This window comes from Oenanthe melanoleuca, chromosome 9 (assembly GCF_029582105.1).
Source record: "Oenanthe melanoleuca isolate GR-GAL-2019-014 chromosome 9, OMel1.0, whole genome shotgun sequence".
In the NCBI taxonomy this organism is placed as follows: Eukaryota; Metazoa; Chordata; class Aves; order Passeriformes; family Muscicapidae; genus Oenanthe; species Oenanthe melanoleuca.
The window spans coordinates 6,496,978-6,518,002 of record NC_079343.1 but is presented as its reverse complement, the minus strand read 5'-3'; the positions used below and the strand labels follow the sequence as shown (position 1 = coordinate 6,518,002).

The 21,025-nt window shown below is 40.0% G+C and overlaps 2 protein-coding genes across 3 annotated transcripts in view; one reads left to right on the top strand and one right to left on the bottom strand.

The window, feature by feature from the left end:
• Window positions 1-21,025, top strand: part of LIMS2 (LIM zinc finger domain containing 2) — a 29,938-nt gene that overhangs the window by 4,547 nt on the left and 4,366 nt on the right. Inside the window, exons 1-9 of one of the 2 annotated variants that reach the window (XM_056498362.1) lie at window positions 1,301-1,435; window positions 7,974-8,133; window positions 9,016-9,082; window positions 9,390-9,510; window positions 17,540-17,689; window positions 18,507-18,657; window positions 19,505-19,597; window positions 20,464-20,512; window positions 20,695-20,770. In XM_056498362.1, coding sequence (XP_056354337.1) covers window positions 1,326-1,435; window positions 7,974-8,133; window positions 9,016-9,082; window positions 9,390-9,510; window positions 17,540-17,689; window positions 18,507-18,657; window positions 19,505-19,597; window positions 20,464-20,512; window positions 20,695-20,770 — 977 coding nt within the window. In that variant the 5' untranslated portion in view covers window positions 1,301-1,325. Of the gene's footprint in view, window positions 1-1,300; window positions 1,436-7,973; window positions 8,134-9,015; window positions 9,083-9,389; window positions 9,511-17,539; window positions 17,690-18,506; window positions 18,658-19,504; window positions 19,598-20,463; window positions 20,513-20,694; window positions 20,771-21,025 lie in introns of those variants that run through there. The other variant, XM_056498363.1, reaches the window with a different exon arrangement.
• On the bottom strand, window positions 9,517-15,631 carry GPR17 (G protein-coupled receptor 17). Its single transcript, XM_056498364.1, has 2 exons — window positions 15,517-15,631; window positions 9,517-12,435 (listed from the first exon to the last, which is right to left on the bottom strand). Exon 2 carries the CDS (start codon window positions 12,402-12,404, stop codon window positions 11,373-11,375), a length of 1,032 nt encoding a protein of 343 aa, XP_056354339.1. The 5' UTR covers window positions 12,405-12,435; window positions 15,517-15,631; the 3' UTR covers window positions 9,517-11,372.

Here is a 21,025-nt window from a genome sequence, read left to right as displayed (position 1 = left end):
ATATTTTGCTTCATGCTAGAAGTAAAAAGGTGATTTAATCTTACATTTTAAAAATTGTTTATTGCTCTAAAATTTCAAAGGTCAGCAGAGACACCCAGTATGGAGGACATTTTCCTTATTCCATTTATATTCTAAAATAGAAATGGATAAACTACACTCACAGTCTGAAAGAAATGGTAGTGGCAGATTGCTGTCGGGTCAGGAGCTAAAACTCCTAAGGAAATGTGGGGTGCATTGTAGATTTTAAGGTTGCTGATTCGTGATTTTAAAAGTAGGTTGTTCTTTATTCATGCCTGTTCTACTGGGCCCTAGTACACCCTTCTGTTTAAGTGTCAGAAGGGATTCATGCTCGTTAATATTTGTTTAGAACTCATGAAGTCATCAGTCCTCTCATTTTTTTTTTCCTCTGTAGCTTGCCAAGCTGTATTTCATGCTTATGCTTGAAATCCTTTTTCCTTTTTCCTTTTTCCTTTTTCCTTTTTCCTTTTTCCTTTTTCCTTTTTTCCTTTTTTCCTTTTTTCCTTTTTTCCTTTTTTCCTTTTTTCCTTTTTTCCTTTTTTCCTTTTTTCCTTTTTCCTTTTCCTTTTTCCTTTCTTTAGAATTTACTAAAAATTACTCTTGAGATATTTTTCATGATAATACTTGAAGACCAGAGATCTCTGGAGGCTGGAATGCCAAGCATGTTCTTCCTCCCTGCTTCCTGCCTCTGCTGTGTGCGACTGCTGCCGGCAGAGCAGAAGTCTCTGCAACCTTGTTTCTTGGAATGTGCTTTGTCCAAATGGAAAGAACAGCTCTATTGTTTACAGTATCCTTAGGACATGGTGTGGTACAGCAGCCTGCTGGGAAGCCCTTGGAGCTGCCAGGGTCAGATACTGATCTGCAGTGAACTACAGTGTTTGCTATCAAGAGCTCTAGTAATCTGCTTTGCCTTTCTGCATTTCTCTGTGCTTTGATCAGAAAGTTTTCGTGATTTAAGTGTCTTAATTACTTGAAGATTCGGGATTTATTTTTTTATGTCACTTGTGACATATGGATGCGTTCTGCAAGGCTAGGAAAAACGAGGTGCTGATGTAGCCCCTAGTGTGCTGCACTAAGTAGATAATTACCAGTGGCATGCAGGAAGGAGGTTGTCGCATCTCTAAGAATATGGCAAAATGGCAGACAGGTTGTAAGAAACAGTGCTTGGTCGGGTGTCTTTGCATCCTGCTGTCCCCTTCAGAAATGTAAACGCAACTCCCCAAAGGAAGGTGACTCACTAGTATCGGTGCTGCTGGTGTGGCTCCAGCGGTGTCCCTGCATTCCCCTGCAGAGGGGCCCTGGGTGCCATGGCCGGCCTGAGGCTCCGGGGACTGGCAGCCTCCAGGCTTTACCGGCGGCGGCAGGATCGGCTCAGCGGCACAGGGTCACTGCTGAGCGGCACGACTGGCATTCCTGGGTATGTCTCCGAGATGAAGGGAATGGCACTGGTAAAGCTTTTTCCAGGATTTGATACATTTTCTGTTCTGATGGTGGGGCTGTTTTATTTAAAGCGAGAATTGTTAGCGCAGAGCCAGAGGGGATGAGGTCTGTTTGTTTTCCTTTTCTAGTAGATTAAGAAGGAAAGGACTTTCCTGATGAGAACGCTTTCAGTTTTTAACAATAACAGGAAAGCAGCAATGGAGAACCTTTCCCATTTTGAGCTCTGTGCTAGGCTGTTCAGAACCAGCATAAATGTTTGTGTTGGTTTTGCATGGCCTGGTTTTTGGTAGTGGGGGGGACCACAGAGGTGGTTTTTATGAGAAGCTGCTAGAAGCTTCCACCATGTCCAGCAAAGCTGATCCCTCATGGCTCTGAATATGGACATGGCCAAGGCTGGGTCAATTGGAGCTATTGGGAATGCCTCTGTGATAACAAATTTAAGAAGAAAGTCAAAGCCAAAGCTTCTTAAATCTGTCCAGACCTTTACATTGCTTGATATGGTCATTACTTTTTCCATGCTCCGCATTAAAATTTTACTTCTGAATTTTCATTAGTTAAATTTGTGCAGTAGGTAAATTAACAGGAGTTAAATAAAGCTTAGTTTCTTGTGTTTTGGGAGAACTGTGAGCTGCAGCAGCAATACGGGATTTGAAGTCTGTGTCACTGGAGAGAGCAGTGAGCATCCAGGAGAATCCAGGAGAGGTGATTCTCTAGCGGTCAGGAGTTTGAATTTGAAACTTCTTTTAGCAGTAAGTAGGCCTGATGCTTACCTGGAAATGAGGAATTAGTTTGGCCTCTCAATATAAATTGTGCATCCCTCACTAAAACCCTAATTTCCCTGCTCTTTTCCTTTTACTCAATAGCTCTTAGTTAGTTGGTAAATTTTTTATTTTTCCTGCACAAAGCCATGGGTGTGAATGTATGAGAATTTAATGAGGAGGGCGGCTAACAAGGTAGTGGAGGAAATGGTGATACCATTAAGTGGAGACAATGCTGTTCAGGAAAAGTGAAAGTATGGAAGAGACCCGTGAGAGGAAAGAAAAGCACAGAAAAAGCAGATGTACAGGTAAATTGAGTAAATTTTTCACATCATAGTTCTTGAAGCAAAGTAAGCGCAGAGCCAATATATTTTGGTTTTATTGAGCAGGTGACAGTGCTGAAAATTTTAATCCCTTTGAGATGTTTCTCTCCAGAATTATTGTATTTTATCCATGGATTTTGAGCTAGTGATAATTTTTGCTTCTCCTTCCTGATAGGCCCTGATAGTTTACGTCCTTTCTTCAGGCAAAGGAGAGTAATCCAACAGTGGTGCTGCTAGTTGGTGATAATTGACGAATATGTGTGGGGAATGATTTGTGTTGTCAGTGCTGGTAAACAAACATCACATTTAAACTCCTTTGAGATAGTGGAAGTGGAGAAAGATTTAACGTGCCTAAGGAGTTATTTATCAAATAGACATTCTAGATGAAGTGGTACATGGTTGATAATAAAAGGGTTGTTTTCTTGTGTAAGAGGAATAATTTATTTAAAACCTGTACATTTCTTTATGTTGTTGATATTTGCTTGGGCTGATTGAAAACTGCTAACTGTGTCTCTTTTTAAGTAATTGGTCATGATTTTCTGGAACTAAGTATGTCTTGGTGTTGAGAGGGAATCTGAAATATCCATGGCATGGGATTTTTTCTGTGTGAATACCAAGAGACTTTCACTGCTGCCTCTGCTCTCAAAGGTCTGCCTGATTTCATCTTCCTGCAGGTCAACCATGCCGACGTTGTACTTAGCTGCAGTATGTGCTATTTTTTTTTTTTTTTAATTTTTAAAACCCCTCCAGTTTCTATTAGTTGGTAGGCTCAAGGAGAGATTGTATTTTTTCCATATTGTGACCATAAGTTGCATTTGTATGTTTTTCTTTGTTTTGGTTGTTCCTGTGTTCTAAATAAGAAAGAAAAATGTTTATTTCACTGACAGTTTGGGGGCTACATGATCACAGAAGATATACTGAGAGAAACACTATTAATTTCTTACTTAGCCAGTGAAAAAATATTTAGCATGAACTGAAAACTCAGTGCAAGCGTAAGAAGAAATGCTGAAAATGTTAAGCTGTACACATAGTTTAACAAATGCACAACAAATCATACGTTAAACAAATGGGGATTAGTATTTCCAACATTTTATGATAAGTTTAATAATAGCAACACTAAAGCAGTTAATTCAGTTTGGGAAAGTTGTCCAGATAATTTCAGTAAAGGGATTTTGGAGTGATAAGGGTAGTTAAGGGCTGTTTTTCAGCAGTAGTTCATGAAGTGACACCCTTCCTCTTTCTTTTGTCTTTGCATTAGTCATTATCTGTGAAATTAATCATAGAGTCTGGTATTGTCCCAGCAGATTTCGTTTGTATCTTTGTCAACACTGAGAACTTGAAATCACTAATTCTCAGCCATGCTGTGGGGGTGGGAACCAGCCCCTCTCCTGGAGTGCTCTCATTTTTATCTTGGCTGCTGACATCTGTGATACACACAAATGGTGATAGCTCTTCCAGTTTCAATGTCGATGTTTCACTGTTGTATCTCTTTGTGCATGCATACTAGAAATGTGATTATATTGTGATATTTTCTGTATATACTTGTTCCTACTGATAGATCAGAATGAGCAGAAAATACATTTTTAGTGTTCCTCAGCATAGGTTTTGCTCTCTGCTGGGATTTGGATAATGTCCTGAGTTCTTGTATCTCAAAGTATTGTCTTTCTTTTCGGTCACCATTAAAGCAATTCTTCATTCAGCATTGTGAATATTTGATATTTGATATTAAAACCAAAAAGCTTTAGAAACCAATTAAAGGGAACTTCTTTTTTTTCTTTTTCTTTTTTTGACTGGGGTTTTCTGACAGAAGCACTCCTCATTTTGTCTTGCAGCCACATTTAAGATAATGAAATCTGCAAATGTGATGGTGGAGGCTGGAGCTACTATTCTAATCTCTTAGCAGTAAAATTATTGTATTTGGTTCTTTTTCCTTAATCTGTCACCAGTCATTTGTGAACAAATGTTTTTAAACTGAGGTAATATTGGCTTCAGTGTCAGAAGGAGGTAAAATGCTTTCAAATACTCCAGTAGTGTTTGTACCTGTGGCACAGACTGGGTCTCCTAGATAATGTCCACTTCTTTTAAAGAAGGAATTTTTGTTTCTCTCTTTTTTGTTTCTTTTTTTTTTCCCATTTGGGACCTATGCTGGTACTTTATAGTAAATATTTCTGAGAAGTCAAACCATGAGAAACCTAGTTATAATGGTAAAAACATAATTTCTGTAAATCAGGTACTTTATCAAAGATAATTTGTTAAAGATAGAGTACATAATGATGAATAATTGGGAAAAACATTGTTTTTACACTGGTATTTTGGGGGTTTGTGCAGGACAGGATAACTTCAGGATGCTGATCTCATTGTGTTTTAACAGCCTTTCCTGTCTTTGTGTCACCAGCTTATTGTTAAAACAGAGGAAGATTCTTTATTTTACTGAATAGCAAAAAATCAATGAGCCAACAGAATAGAAGAAGCACTCTATGCTGGGGACTGCCCTTTGTGGGAAAGATTTAAGTGTAAATATCTGATGAGTGGCATGGCAAGTCAAACTTTTGTGGTTACTCCTGGTACTGCTATCAAAAGGATGGTTGAGGTGTTGTTACCCTTCCCTTCTGCCAGCAGAAGTGCTTTTGCAGCAATGTAGTAAACTGAATCATAAAATTGTGCTGAATTAGCACAGTGCTCCCTCTCCTTCCAGCTTTGGTTAATTTTAACTTTGAGCTAGTTGAAAAAGTGCTTGTTTTTGTATAAGTAAGAGGGTACACAGGGGTATGTACTTGGGAAATTAAGAACTTGGCATATGTTAATGCCGAGTCACATCTTTTGGGCAATGCTGAAGTGGCAAATTGTAGCTTGAGTGCAAAACAATAAAATTTCATAATTTTAATAAATTTTAATAAAAAAATAAATTTTAATAAAACTGATGCAGAGTTATAAATGGAGAAAGAGCAAGGATGCAAAACTCTTGCTGTGGATTGCCAGAGCTGCAGCTGCTGGTTTGCATGGCAGGAGATACATTGGTCAGGAGCTGATGTGGTTCAGTTGACTCCTGGTAGTCTGGCTCTTCCCAAAACTCTCAGTTGAGTTTTATCTGAGGCAGAGAGCTGAATTATTTTTTGTACTGGTTCTTTCATTTATGTTTTCCTGGGCTGATAGTGTCTCTCATCTGCATAATGAAGCACACTCATTAGCTCATTTGCATGGACAGCTCAGACTGTATCATGATCGTCTTTCTTATGCCTTTGAGGAAATCTTGTCAGCAGCATCATCACAAGGGAGTCCCTGTGTCATCATTAACTTTCTTGCCAAGACAGCCCTGGGTCTTGTGTGGAATCCCACTGTGTCTGGTGTGAAGTATCACAGCTGTGCTGTGTTTCATGCAGGAACGTGGTGTGCAGGTTGCAGGCTTTGGTTGTTGTGAAATGCCCTTGTGGAGGTGCTCTGGTCTAGCAGAGTTCACCCTGCTGTTGCTATTGGCACTGGTGGGTCCCTTTGGAGAAAGAAAACTAGGATTTTTTAAAATGTTGATTTCATGTTTATAAAATAAAAAAACAACCAACAAACACAACATAAGGCGGTGCTTTGCTGTTAGTGTCTAGCATTTAATACTTGCTGGTTTGCCTGGGTTTTTTTTCCCAGAGGAGATTTTTCACTATGATGACATCAGTCTATTAATCTTGGCTGTTGGCTAGCTCAAGTCTTGGAATTTAGGAGCTGAATTTTTCAACAGGGAAAAAGTATGTTAAGGGAAGATTATGGTTTCAAGTCCTGGTACAGATTTGTGTGGTGTAGCTGGAAAACTACTACTGGTGACTGAAAACCAAGCTGATTAGGTGTTGGCTTTGCTGCAAACACTGATGTTTTTGTGCTGACCTATTCCCTTGGTGCTGTGTTAGGATAAAAACCATTTCTTTAACCTATGATCTCTAGTTTACGAAATTACAGGATTTCCTTTTGTCCATAATTCCAGTCCTTGTCTGTTTTTTACATATCCTTTGTACTGCAAGTAGGAAACAAGTTGTAACAAACTTTTGCTAAATTGGTTCTCCATTCTTGAAACTATTGTGGTCTCTCTTGGTTTTTGCTTCCCTTGGAATTGCAGCGGTAGAAAGAATGTCTGTTCTTACTGAGGGGTCACTCTAGGTCACAGCCTAGGATGTCAGTGCAGTCTGCAGAGGGGAGACACTTGGCTCAGCTCAACCAGCTGGAATGCAGGGCTGGTTGTGTTACCTCAGGAGTGAGACTGCTCCCTGCTTGTCCCATTTGTGCTCAGGGCACGAAGCCCTGGAATATAGACAGTGGCCTGGTTTTGAGGGGAATGTTGCTGACCAGAGGAAGGAGAATTTTCTGTTCCTGGAAAAGCTTATTGAATTACTGTTCTCCATGAAGAGGTGGGGAGACTATCATGTTGGGTTGTTGAGTAACACTAACAATGGAAAATCAGTTCAGAGTAACTTTGAATCTAAAAAGAAAGAAAAAATGCCTTGTAAAGCAAGCTGTGTTTTATTTTGTGCATATGTTACCTACCTCAGGAAAAGTACTATAGAAATAGTTTGGAGGTTTTTTTAACATGGTGGCAATTTTTTATACTTCCACTTATAAAACTGCAATCTTTCCAATCATAGAATTCAAAAGTTGTCCAGTAGTCACAAAACAATTTTTCTATATCTAAAAGTGTAATAATATTGAGGTTTTATACTATTGGATACTCTTCAACAAACAAGAACTGAGATGTAATTTTTCCCTCCTGGTTTGCACATATGATATATATTTTAAAACTGTATTAACTTAGACTGGCATTATGGTAAGCATGAAAATTTTGTGAAAGAGGTTAGGGTGACTCCTTATTTTAGGGTAGAGAAAATGTTCTTTATGTGATTAGTAAGTGAGGTTTTAGCCTCACATTCTGAGGAAAAGAAGCTGAGGCATTGACCAGGTCAGCTAGAGGGACTTCTCCCTGCCCATAGCTTTGACAAAAGCTTTTGACAATTTAAACTAATTAGTCAGGACAGGGGACTGTAGAGGAGGAAGTGCTTTGTTACTGCTGGCCATGAAGAGGAGAGTGCAGTGGGGTATTAGTGCTTGTTGTACATCAGAAAATCTACATCTTGAGGTGCACATCCTGAGACCAGAAGGACCAAGAAGTCAGGATCATTGAGTTTGCTTGTCTTCAAACTGCTGGTTTGTGAAAAATTTGGGATATTTGCTATGAGCTATTAGCAGGATGATGTAATAAAGTGAAATGTTGTGAAATAGCCAAAAGTGCACAATAGGTACATCTGCTCCTTGACCTCATCTGCCACATATGAGTTGTCAGAGCCCTATTCCTAACTGATGTCAGTGACTCATTGATTTTTTTACTTTTTCATGTAAAAGGGAGTTTAAAGCAGCTGGGCTATTGTGTTTATAAATGTTCTTGCTCTTGTCTTTATTGCAGTAATATGTCTGATGCTCTGGCGAATGCCGTGTGTGAGCGCTGCCAGACGCGGTTCGATCCTGCCGAGAGGATTGTCAACAGCAATGGGGAGCTTTACCATGAGAACTGCTTTGTCTGTGCTCAGTGCTTTCGGCAGTTTCCAGAGGGACTCTTCTATGAGGTGAGTTCTCAGACTGGTTGGAAGAGAAGAGAAATACCTGTGGTAAAATGCAAGGAATTCTCATCTTTCTTGCATGTTTAGTTTCTTAGTCCTAAACATTTGTTGCCATTTTTTTGAGGTACTTTCAACTTAATTTTCCTTTTTTTGTTCTCATGTATTCTTTCAGTAATAGCAAAAGCTGCTCTTTGGGTAAAACATATTTCAAAAAGTAAATAAAATGTGTTTTGTAATCATCACAGAATGGTTTGGGTTGGAAGAGACCTTGCAAATCATCACATTCCAAACCCTATCAGGGCCACTTTCCACTGGGCCAGGTTGCTCAAAGCACTGTCCAACCTGGCCTTAATATTTCATTACACGTAAGTGATTTTTTGTCTTTATTTTTAGACATAGTGTACCAAACTGTTCCAGTTGGGCAGCTGAAATAAGTGAACCCATTTAAAAGCTAGGTTGAGTTTTTTTACAGAATATGCACAAGCACATATTTTAAATAACACATTGCTTTAAACTTGCTGTATTTTATTTTGACCTGAGTTTTAGCCTCGTGTAGGAGGAGTAGTAGTTCTGAACTAAACTAAAGCAAAAATGAAATTAAAGGCAATTATAGGAAAAGGATTGGGGTGTTCAGAATTTTTACTATCTTGTAGCAGCATTGTTATTAATTTAGCTGTGCAAATTCACCATAGACTGAAGCTATATTGTGGATATTTCTTTAAAGAGAACCTTTAGGAGTTGAAGAACAGGTGTGTAGGGGGCTAGAACTGGAAAACTTGACTGACCTTGACTAAATGGTCATATCAATGGAAAATCATGCTGAACTGTCAAGATGTAAAAGTAGTTTAGTTATTCATGAGGGCTTCTTCTTTCTTGTTTTGTTTGCAGTTTGAAGGTAGGAAGTACTGTGAGCATGACTTCCAGATGCTGTTTGCTCCTTGCTGCGGGGAATGTGGTAAGAAGTGACAAATATCAGCACCAGGGCTTAACAACTGCAGGGGTGTGCAAACCTTGCAGCATTACTGTGACATCCAGCCTTGGGCTGGGATTGTTGGGGTCATTTTAAGGAGTCTGAAGCTCTGGGTGAGAGCAAAGCGTGATACTGGCAGTGATTTTGGGTTATCCTGGTTGTGGGAATAATTGGGGTTTTTTTCAAAGTTAGACAGTAATAGTAATTATGGAATTGAAGTGGAAGGACTATGAAGGACCATAGATTTTGATAAGACTGTTTTCTGCATTCATCTCATGCTTTCCTTTTGCAGGTGAGTTCATTACTGGGCGTGTTATCAAGGCAATGAACAACAACTGGCACCCAGAGTGTTTCCGCTGTGAGCTCTGCGATGTAACCCTTGCTGACCTGGGTTTTGTGAAGAATGCTGGCAGGTGAGATGGAGCAGGAGGTCAGAAAGTTTTATCAATGTGTTATTGATACAGCTGTGAATGCTGAAGGAGGTCAGTTTTACACTGAGAAGGAAAGCTTGAAAAGGTACAGAAAAAACGTTAGGCATAACCTGTTAGGTAGGAAGTTCATCCAATTAAACATGTAGAAACTCAAATTTTAATGGCTAGTGAATGCGTTCTGGAAAAGAAAGGGATTTCAGGCAGAAGACAGAATTTTCAGGGATTTCAGGCAGAAGACTTCATATTAAGTGAGAAAAAGGGATTACGTGATCTCAGGCAGGCTGTTTAGCAAGTAAGCTGCTGAGCAGGAAATCAAGATGTAGCAAAAGCCCAAAAGAATAACACAATGATTACAGCAAAGTCTTTTCAGCCTGTGATTCCACGTGGTCTTCATAAATCATTTATCTTAAATGCAGAAATATAAGAATGAATCCTAGAGGTCAATTAATGCATTTAATTCAGAAATAAGAAATAAAAACACAAAAGGGAGCTTATACAAAAGCATACCATTATAAGAAAATAAAACAATCCAGCAGTTAGCAAACAGTGTTGCACAGTTCATAGTTAATTTTAGACTTTTACATGTTATGAGCAAAGCCTAGTAGTTTCCTAGAGTTTATATTTTCGCTAACTAAGTGGTGAAGGAAGGAAGAAAAGGTCAAATACTTGTACCTGTCCAGCAGGGAGTTCCCACAACTCCTTCTTCCTTTTCATACACCGCATGCAACCTCTGTGCTTTAGCTTTTTGAGCTGGACATAATTGATTTTCTTTTGGTACCCCACCTTGCTAGAATGGGCTGTTGGAATAGCACTTAGGATGTTTTGGGGAAGCAGTCAGGATAAAAGCAGTTCAAGCAAGATAAAGTATGTTTGATTTTGTAGGTTGTGGACCTAATCTAAAATGGTAAAGAGCTCCTTTCCGAAAGCATAGCAGAGAGATAGAAGTGTGTATTTATGTAATAATATATTTCACCTGTCACATTATTTCCTATAATATGTATCTCCATAGTATTGAAAAGCAGTCTCTTAATAAATATTGTTGGAAACCCTTGCGTTCTTTTTTTCCCTTTTCATTGTACCTTGTCTACCCTAGTTTGCCTGTCACTTCCAGACATATTCTGCTGGATGCAGTTTGTATCAGTGAGAATAAAGATAATCCCTACTTTATCCATAATGAAGGGATAGTCTTGCTAGATAAGTCACAAAAAAAGAGCTGTAAACCATCTTAAAGCTAGGAATTTTTCTGTCTCAGTTCCTGTCCAGATTGGGTTCATTGCTTCATTCTGGTCTTTTTTCTTTTTTCTTTTTTTTTTTTTTTTTTCTTGTTGCCATTTAGTACCAATTTTCTCTTTATTACGTATGAGCACATTGAATTCAGAGACTTGAACAAGATGTGCAAATGTGGGGGTTTTTTTATCAGGGATGTTTATCTTGGGAGTGGATCTCTACTGCTGGCACAATGTGAAATTTTAAATCAGGCTATATGCATTGTGCAGAGGAAGCACTGAGTGCTTTGGGAATTACGTTCCTTGAAAAAAAATTAAATACATGGGTCCATTTCTCTCATTTTCCCCTTCCCTATTCCTAAGTGCTCAACCCTCAGTTTCATTTCTTGGAAACCAGTGGAATTGTTCTCCTGTTCGCAATTTCAGCAAAACTAACGCATGTTATCTCTGTGATCAGAGGGGTTCTTGTTAATGGCAGCTCCATAAAAACAGCAGAACTTCCCATCTCAGGATGAGTTTGACTCTGAGTGGACTGTCTTTCTGCATATTTGTGCTCTCAGCTGATTTTGTTGGAAGAGTGTTCTTAAGACGAAGCACTGATGTTGACAAGAGTCATGTTCACAGTTCAGATTTGGCACTTAGTGAGCTTTCATTTGTCTTACCCTCATAAGTTTGAGTCAACATGATGGTCTTTTTAATACAAAACAGATTGCACAAAGCCTCACGGAATTTCTCAGCTACAAAAAAATACATGATGGGGTCGAAGGCACCGTTGAGGCTGGTGAGGCAGGAGGTGATGCGGTTGCTGAGGGCCAGGAGACGCTGTGTTTCACAGGAAGCTTTGGTCCCGTTGTAATGGAGAATATAAATGTAGCGATTGACATGGTATGGCACAAAACAAATTAGAAAGATCATCAGGACCATGACAATCATTTTGACAGCTTTTTCCTTCAGGTGTTTCTCAACTCTGTTCCCACTCTTCAGGCTCTGGATGATGAGCAAGTAGCAAGTCACAGTAGTAACGAAAGGGAAGGTGAATGCCACTGCTAAGGACACGAGGGCGTGACGTGAGGCCTTTTCTCTGTAGAGCTGCAGGCAGACAGTTGTGTTTTTCATCTGGACTGTCTGCACACTGAGCAGCAGAGGTGCCATTGCCACACCAACGATGACCCACAGAAAGACACATGCCACGTGGGCATACCGGGACCTGCGGAGCTTGATGGACTTGACAGGGTGCACAATGGCCAGGAAACGGTCAACACTGATGCACATCAGGAAGTAGATACTGGCATACATGTTGAGGTAAAAAAGGAAGCCGGTGAGTCTGCATGGGATCTCACCAAATGGCCAGTGGTTTCCAGAAAAGTGGTACACCAGCCGGGTGGGAAGTACCAGTACAAAGGACAAGTCAGCCACAGCAAGATGCATCAGGAAAATATTGGCAGGTGTGCCTGACTTTTGGTCCCGGATGAAGAGCCAAAGAGCCAGGGCATTGCCAGCAAAAGCCAGGATGAAGTCTAGAAAGTAGAAAGCAGCAAAAATCATGTTCTCAAGGTGTGTCTCTTTGCCACATTGCTCTGATGTTTCCAAAGCAAAATTTGATTGATTTGAGCAGTTGAAGAGCAGGCTTGAATCTGCTGGCCCATTCATTTTCCCCCACAGTTCTGAAGAAAAAAAAGCCCTAAATGAGAAAGAATTAAGACAGTGTATTATGAAAGAGCCTGGGTTTGTGGAAAACAAACAAACAAACAAACAAACAAACAAACAAAACCGAACAAAAACCCACGCGTGAAAGTCAGCAATGTCTCCTGTTTGCTAGCATCAGTATGACAGGTCAGCCTGAATTATCCATTATTCACTGCGTCCAGCTCCCCAGCAGAACTCATTGTTCAGATCTCTAAAAATATTGGGATCATAGAGAACTGAAATGGGATTAAGGACAAACAAATATATTGCAAAATGTAAGAAAATTCCAAGGTAATTAATATCTTCAGTTTGGATGCTGTGGTACTTTCAGGTGAACAGAAAACTGGAATAGCTGGAGATTAATGTGCTGGATCACTTCTGTTTGGTTCACAGCTGGAGAGACAAAGTCAACAGCAGGGAGACTGGATGAAATTCAGAAACTGGAAGTTCTTCTTATGGCCACAGAGGGCCCTTCTTACTTCATGCATTGCCTGGATATCCTTCTGGATTTGAGTACTTATAACAAGTTGCTATCTTGCCATTACTTGCAATTGCGTGTTCAAGGAAGACTGTACAGTCCTTCTGTCTTTATAAAAATACTTGTGAAATTGTGCTTTCACATACAAAAGGAAAATACCCTGCTGTGTTTTTTTTCACGTGAAGGTCACAAATTTGCAGAAGAGGCCACAATTTTTTGTTTATATTATTCATTTGTCCCTTACAAAGTAAAATCTGCTAGTATTCTGGAACCCAAGAGTTTAAAGTGTGTATGGGATAGTAACATTGACTCACATACTCTACGTCCCTGGATGGAATTAGTTTAAAGACATGTTTTTCTATTGCATACCAAAAGAGAAACACATTAGACCGTGCCTTTTTACTGGCTGTTAATTTATGATGGTGCTTATCACCTCATGTTCTAGCTATTAAGCTTTTTTTTTTGTTGTTTTTTTGAGGTTTTTTTGTGTCAGGCCCATCATTTAGTTATGCTTTTCATCTGCAAAAAGTGTAAATTTGATCTTTGTCACACCTGTCAGGAATAGGGTAGTCTTATTAAACATTGCTCTATCCATGGTTGTGACACCTGAGCAAGCACTAAGCGCTGGCTTGGAGCAGCTGAAAAAGCAGAAACCAGGGTTGTCTGATGGAACAGACTGAGATGGCTCTTGTCTTATTGATAATGCTTTAAATCAGTTTCCAAAGTGATGGAGTAAGCAGACTTTTTTACTAGCTAATTATTAGGGGTTTGACAACATGATACACTTAACCAATTGTATTTGAATTGATTTCCTAAGACAGATCTTGGAATTTCAGATTTGGCTGCATGTCAGTGCCAGACTTAGAATTGGCAAGACTTCAAAGTTGAGATTTTTATCCTCATTGATGACAGCATTAAATCTGCTATGGATTTCTATACAGACGTGCTTTTGGTGCAAAATGCTGTGAGTTGGTGTAGAAAAGAGAATGTCAGAGCTATCTGGAAGCCCAGTATATCAGTGTCAGGAAGAGAGAGTCTTAGGACCAGTAATAAAATTGAAATAGATTCAGTCTTTGCAAATGACAGCCTTCATAGTTTTTAGAGGAAGGTGAAGGGAGATGTTTTTATTGCCTGGTTAGAAGTTATAGAAAAAGGAAGTGGTCTTCTTTCTAATTTTGCTTATCTTTTAAGTTAAAAGGAAATTTTAATTACAGCTTTAATGTTTGTGTTTTTTTGTAATTCTAGTTATTGGGTGAAAATAGTGGTGTAGCACTTGAGTAGATTCAGAAGAAAGCCATCATGTCATTAGAATTAATTGTTTGGCTTATTTTTAGACTTGACATGTTTGCAACAAAATTCTACAGCTTTAGAAAAGTAATAATTCTCTGACTGTGTTCTCTAGAAGATTTGAAAGCCCTTTGCAGTTATTTGCAATTCCACTCATATTCTCCTTGGGTTTATCCTAAACAGTATAAATTATTTATATTATATAAATTTAAAATAAATGTGTTTACGTTTTTTATGCTTACAGACAAAGCACCAGGATTCCTATAGTCTGTATAAATGCTAAGAGTGAACTAGAAACCTTCACAAATGACCTAAAATGTGTAGTCTGTGTTAAGCTGTATGGTGCAAGAGGCTTTCATTCCACAGACAGAATACTCGTTTAGGAGTCTGGCTCATTATTCAGTAATTTCTGCTTGGACTGCATTCTTGGTGTTGTGTGAATATTTAGTGATTTACGTATTGCTAAACAGAGCACTGTTCTGGAACGAGCCATTATCCCAGGCCTCCCAGGGCTGAGCTGCATGGGGATGTCACTGCTCATTTGAAATACATGCATGCACACTGGCCATATTTTATGCCCTGTTTCTCTTCTGCTCAGAAGCAAGCAAGAGGACAATCCACAAGGCTGTCAGTATGGACACAATCACTCTTTCAGCAGTTGCTCTGTCTGTCATTAATGAAAGAATTTTCTAGCCGGAGAAATCTTAAGCTCGTTGTGCTAGTTTGGAGCTTTTGTTTGCCCACTGCAGATAAACTGACCTGTAAGTTAGGGTTTGTTGTAGGTATCAGAAACTGCAATTCTTGCTCTCAGCTAGAGCAGTTTCTGAAATGATTATACTGGTTTGTGCGTTTTTATGATTATGAGTTTAGTGTCTTGTCAAATGAGTGTCTCCTATCTTTCATTCAAAGTACTCTGAGTTGGAAATAGTCCATTTCTGACTGAAGTTATTCTCCTGAAAATCACTCGCTGCTGAGCCTGTATTTCAGCTGAAATACTTGGTTGTTGTGACCATCAGAGCAGTGTCAGAGAGCACTAGACATACCATAAAATTGGCACAAATGAATATACATTAGGTACAAAAGTTTGAAAACCCTTTTTGTTTTGAGGGAGTGACATAAAGAAAGGCGAGGAAATTATTCTTTGAAATTCAGAAAATGCTGCCTATTCTTAGATTCAGACATTCCCATTATGTTAATCCACCTCAGTATGTGTGCTGCTCCTCATTGGCACCAGCTAAAACTAATGCCATTAGGAAAGCTCCTTAAAAAAAAAGCTCCTAAAGCCCCTACTATCAAAAGTTGGTCTCTTACCTCTTTACAATGCAGTCCTGTGGGTGGAGTGTAGGGTCGTTTTGGGGAATATCTCAACAAAGTCCTTCTGATGACAGCAGGCTAGGTAGAAACAGAGCAGAGCAAACAAGATGATTCCAAGGGAGTGCACAGTTGCAGAGTTGCTGAGAGCAGAGAGGGGAGTCCTTCTATATAGTGTCCTCCTTGCTCTGATAGCACATTATCAGCTCAGTCACACAGCAGAGCAGGGGAGAGGACACCCCAGCACTGAGGGGCAGTCTTCATCCCAGCTGAGCTCTTGGCACTGGGGCTGCTGCTGCTGGTGTAGATATGAGTATCCTGCATGAATGTGCCAGTGTTCATGGTGCTTACTGAAGGCTGCTGCTGAGGCCCCAGCCCTAAACACAGAATCCTTGGAGTCCCGTGATTATTTTAGGAGGGTGGAGAGGTGCATTGTTTGGGGGAAATCTAGTATTAACAGACACAACAGGACACTTCAGAATGGGATAATTCCATAGTGGTGGGAAAGGGGGATGGGGGGAGAGGGTGAGGGAGAGGGGAGGCTGCTATGGTAACAGCTTAGCCTGTCCAACACTTCCCTTTGCTTCCAATAGAGAGGGTCTGTGGGAGGGCAGAGAGTTTGTGACTGGGGAGGGGGTTGATAATGGTTTATCAGTGCAAATGGCTGAAGGCATCTCATTCAGCTGAATGAGAGGGGTCTCTTTCAGGACTCTTGCTTCGGGGTCCCTGTGTCCAGCCCTGTATAATTGCTCTGCATTTGACAGTGCTGAATAAAATTGATGCCTTTATGCTGAGATGAGCACAGCTGCATTTTTCCTTATAATGGGGTGCTGTCTGCTTTTTCTGGACTCCGTCTGGGCGGACAGTACTTCCAGCCCTGGACAGAGACACTTGGTGACAGAAGGGCTCAGATTTGGAGAGAATAATAATGATACTTAGACAGGCACCTGCCAGATGAGAATCATAAATGTTTGGGGTCTCATAACAACATGTATTGTATTCTTATCCCTATTTCACAGATTTAAGGGTAAGTAATGCATCAGAGCAGAATTTTGGAAGGGGCCCTGTGAAGAACCTGCTACTTAGTCCATGAATCTGATCTTTCCATTTTAACTTTTTCTTTTGTCTGATGTGTTTTGAGAATTACCTGTAAATCTCAGTGAGTGTTTGACATAGTGAAACAGTGAAAGGAATTAAGCAGACTTGTTGGTTTGGGGAAAAAGCAACCCACAGAATTCATTCTTATGTCATTTTTCTTTTATCACAAATTCTTCCCAGTTCACAGCATTACAGCTAGAGGGATAGGCAGTAGGCAAGTAAACTGAACAGCTTCTCCTCAGAGCTCCTAAATGTTGGGATAAAACTGGTGGCTGCCGTCAGCCTTCAGAATTTTTTTTATGCCTTTGCCTGAGAAGTGTGCTTTTAATTTGTTCAAGAAAATGTGCTAGGAATACAGCTTTTTTTACCACATAAAATTGCATAGTTCTTAATTTTCTTTAACTTAGAAGTAAAAGGAATTTGTAGGCAAGAAGAGCTCACTTGTTTTTCCTAAGTACTGAAGATTGAGGGATCCAGCCATTCGAGCAATGCAGTTTGGTTTGATACATTTTATTCTCTCTCCTTGTCTCCCTCCCAGTGCTGTAATGCCTCTGCTGTGGTGGGATCCATTAGTTATAGATAGAGGGTGTTGCCACCTTTCCTTGCCCAGCTGTCAGAAAAGTCTAGAGGGTTGGAAAGGATCCCTAGAAGAATGAGTGGGTGATACCCCTGATAGCATATAAATCAGTGAATGTTGGAGTAGTCTTCTAAGGAAATACAGCTGTGCGACTGCTTTATACTCTTATTCTTCTCTTTGCTACTGGTGTGAAACACTGGATACCAAACTGAATTATGTTTAGTCTGACCTCAGAGGACAGTTCTGTTACAAAAAGTACTTCCTAGGTACTTCCTACAGTATGTAGTATATGTTGTTTTAGGAGAAAGAGTTTCTTAATATTTTCTTTCCTTTACTTTGTTCAACCAGGCACCTGTGCAGGCCATGCCACAACCGTGAAAAAGCTAAGGGACTGGGCAAGTACATCTGTCAGAAGTGCCACTTGATCATTGATGAGCAGCCCCTGATGTTCAGGAATGATTCCTACCATCCAGATCACTTCAACTGCACCCACTGTGGGTATGTTGTCATACTGTAAACTCTGACAAAAAAGGAGAGGGACAAACAGTTGAGTCAGCAGGGCAGTCCTTCCCAAAGTCTAAACTTTGCTGCCTTTACATTGTTGAGAAATTATGTAAGGAGAAACTGAAATAAGTTTGGAAAAGCTACAGGAATTTTAGTTTTATTTTGCCATTCAATGTTCTCTTATTCTAACATTGGATAATGCTAGTTTGTAATCAAAGTAAAAATAGTTCCTTGGCATGAACTTATATGAAAGGCTGTGTGCAGATTACCATAGCAGAGTTTTCCAAAGACAGGAAGGCTGTCCAAAATAGTTTCACTTAAAAAAAAAAAAGATGGCTTGATGAGTGTGTCAGTCTTGTAGCACTGTCCACTGCCACACTGATACCTGTCAGACCTGAATTACTTACCATGAAGGTATTTTAACTGGGCATAGTGCTACCCCAGACTGGGTAACAGTGCAAGTAAATGCAGTGTTGAGCACTGCTAGGATGTTCTTGTACCTCTCCCATTCAAAGGTACCTCAAGTCTTAGCATGCTACTGTGTCTATGTAATGTACGTCGTATGTCTGTGAGAATATCCAGCTGCAGACATGATGTTCCACATATGTTCTTGTCTGGCAAACTGAGAAAGCAATTTTAGAAAGATGACTTGACAGTAACTGTATTTCACTAGCTAAACTTAATGACTGCATTTGTAGTGTGAATGTTGCCAACATTAACTTTCAAGTTTAGTCTTCCAAAACTTCCTCCTGGGCACTGGAGGATTTCCCTGAGTGTTGCTACATGTCCAGGGCCATGTCTGTGTTGCCAGGAAGGAGCTGACAGCCGAGGCCCGGGAGCTGAAGGGGGAGCTGTACTGCCTGCCGTGCCACGACAAGATGGGCATCCCCATCTGCGGAGCCTGCCGCCGGCCCATCGAGGGCCGCGTGGTCAACGCTCTGGGCAAGCAATGGCATGTTGAGGTGAGGCCTCTCTGGATATGGAACTTCCTTCAAGAGCTGCTTTGTGAAGATACTTGCAGAATAGGGTTCACTGAAAAGCATTTACTTACTAATAAATTTACATATTTTGTATGATGTACTTAGATATATCCTCTCCAATTCGAGTTACCAGGCACATAACACTGTTGGAATTTTTACTGAAAGCTGAGCAATTCTTGCTTTTTAACCCTTTTCAGCTCATTGTTTCTGCAGCTTTCAGCTGAGCTATCACATCTTACTCTGAAGATTTTTAGTCATCTTTGTTTCAGTCATTATGCTTGACCTGAGAGAGATGCTGCTGCTCATTTGAGGTGTATTCATACCAACTATGTGTATATTCCTGCTTCTTCTCCCTGAAATAAGCAAGATAATGTTCCACAAGCCTATCAGGATAGACACAAGATGATTGCCCTTCCAGCAGGTCTTCAACCTATCTTTAATACAACTCTTAGTTACTATAAATAGACTAAATATCACCTCCTTTTTTTTGCTTCCACGAAGATCTTTCCTGTCTATGCTTCATTAAAGCATTAAGAGGTTACAGCTTTAAATGGAAAGAGATAGATTTAGATTAGATATTGGGAAGAAATTCTTCACTGTAAGGTCCTGAGGCCCTGGCACAGGCTTCCCAGAGAAGCTGTGGCTGCCCCATCCCTGAAAGTGTCCAAGGCCAGTTTGGAATGAGATGAGCCTTAAGGTCCCTTCCAACCCAACCTGTTCTGTGATCAAGTGTCAGGCATTGAGCTACGATTTGTTGCCATATTTTTCCCTGGTGATGGGAAAGTTGTTGAGCCTGCCATGGAATGTTTTGGTTTTTTTTCTTTTACAGCATTTTGTTTGTGCCAAATGTGAGAAGCCATTCTTGGGGCACCGACACTACGAAAAAAAAGGGCTGGCTTATTGTGAGACTCATTATAATCAGGTAAATTCAGCCATCTGTGCTGTAGGTACTTGTGTCTGCCAAATGCTTTTTCGTGTTTTATATATGCAAAGCTGTGCAGATTTTGCATAATCTGCACTTGTAGAGGCAATGAAATATTAAGAAATTAGTCAGATTTAATAGAAAAATAATAGAAAATAGAAAAGTGATGCTGAAAAAAGAATAGAAATGTCTTGGGGATACTGATTTTAATTTGTGCCACTGATAGAAAATCATTGACCATGGGTTGAGATTAAAATCCGTGTGATTTTACTTCTGATGTATTTGTGTGGGCTTCTTTGATAGTTACTTGTTTCTGTCAGCATTGTGTTGTCTAAAATATAGAATAGTAGATCAATGAAAAAAAAATAGAAAAATCAATCAAACCCTGGTTTTTCAGTGTGATTCAATTGAACAGCTTTCTGGTTTGGTATTTTCTTCTGTCACATAAATTACTCTCTCATAAGAGGTATGTGTTGGTGTTCTGATAGTAGCTGTATTTTAGCAATAGTTTTGTTTTGGTGTTTGTAGTTGAGCATCAGGAGATATTTGTCTACACTAAGCATTATCCTCTACCCATCCTTTCTTCTCCACATATACAGGACTTTAACATCCCATAACAGTACTAGAGTGTAAGGCATCAACAAAAAAGGTTTTGTAGTATTTACTGGTATGAGATCCAAAGGAACATAGACTATTTGGCAAGTGTATGAGAAGTTATTCAGGAGATTTAAATTGGTATATTTGGGGGCCACTGCTGTATCTGGGAATTCTTTGGTTATTAGTATCTAATGTTCACACCAGCTGTGTAATTTGGGGACCATGAGTAGTCAGCAACATGAGTTCTTATTCTTTTTTCTTCTGTGCAGCTCTTTGGAGATGTCTGCTACAACTGCAGCCACGTGATAGAGGGAGATGGTAAGATTTGTTCTCTCCTTGCTTTGGGTTGCTGTCCTCGTTTCATTTGTTAGTGCAGCTGTTGCAGTCCCACAGTTGCAACACGACAGTGTTTGTTTTCACATCTGGCCTCATTTGAATTTGGATATAAATCTGAATTCAAATAATCAGTTTCCTCTAACTTGGTGCTTTTACTTTTGCAGTGGTATCAGCTCTTAACAAGGCCTGGTGTGTGAATTGCTTCTCCTGCTCCACCTGCAACGTCAGGCTCACACTGAAGTAAGTCAGTGTTTATCTTTTGGGCTGTGTGAGACCTTTGCCTCTAAGGCAGGCTGTCAGCCTGGAGGAGCCATGAGCCACTGCCTCTCTGAAGGCCAAGATACCTTTTCTCTGTGGGAGCAGGTGCTTATAATTCCACTGATTTCAGCACTAAAAGGGAGCTGACACTCAGCATCCTCTCTGATTTATTTTCCTTCATTAATCTATTCTGTAAGGAGGTTGGGTAAGAGGGGGACTCCTTCAGCAGTACAGAGG

Coding starts and splice junctions, on each gene's coding strand:
- GPR17 (XM_056498364.1), bottom strand. CDS start 12,404: ATGAATGGGCCAGCAGATTCAAGCCTGCTCTTCAACTGCTCAAATCAA.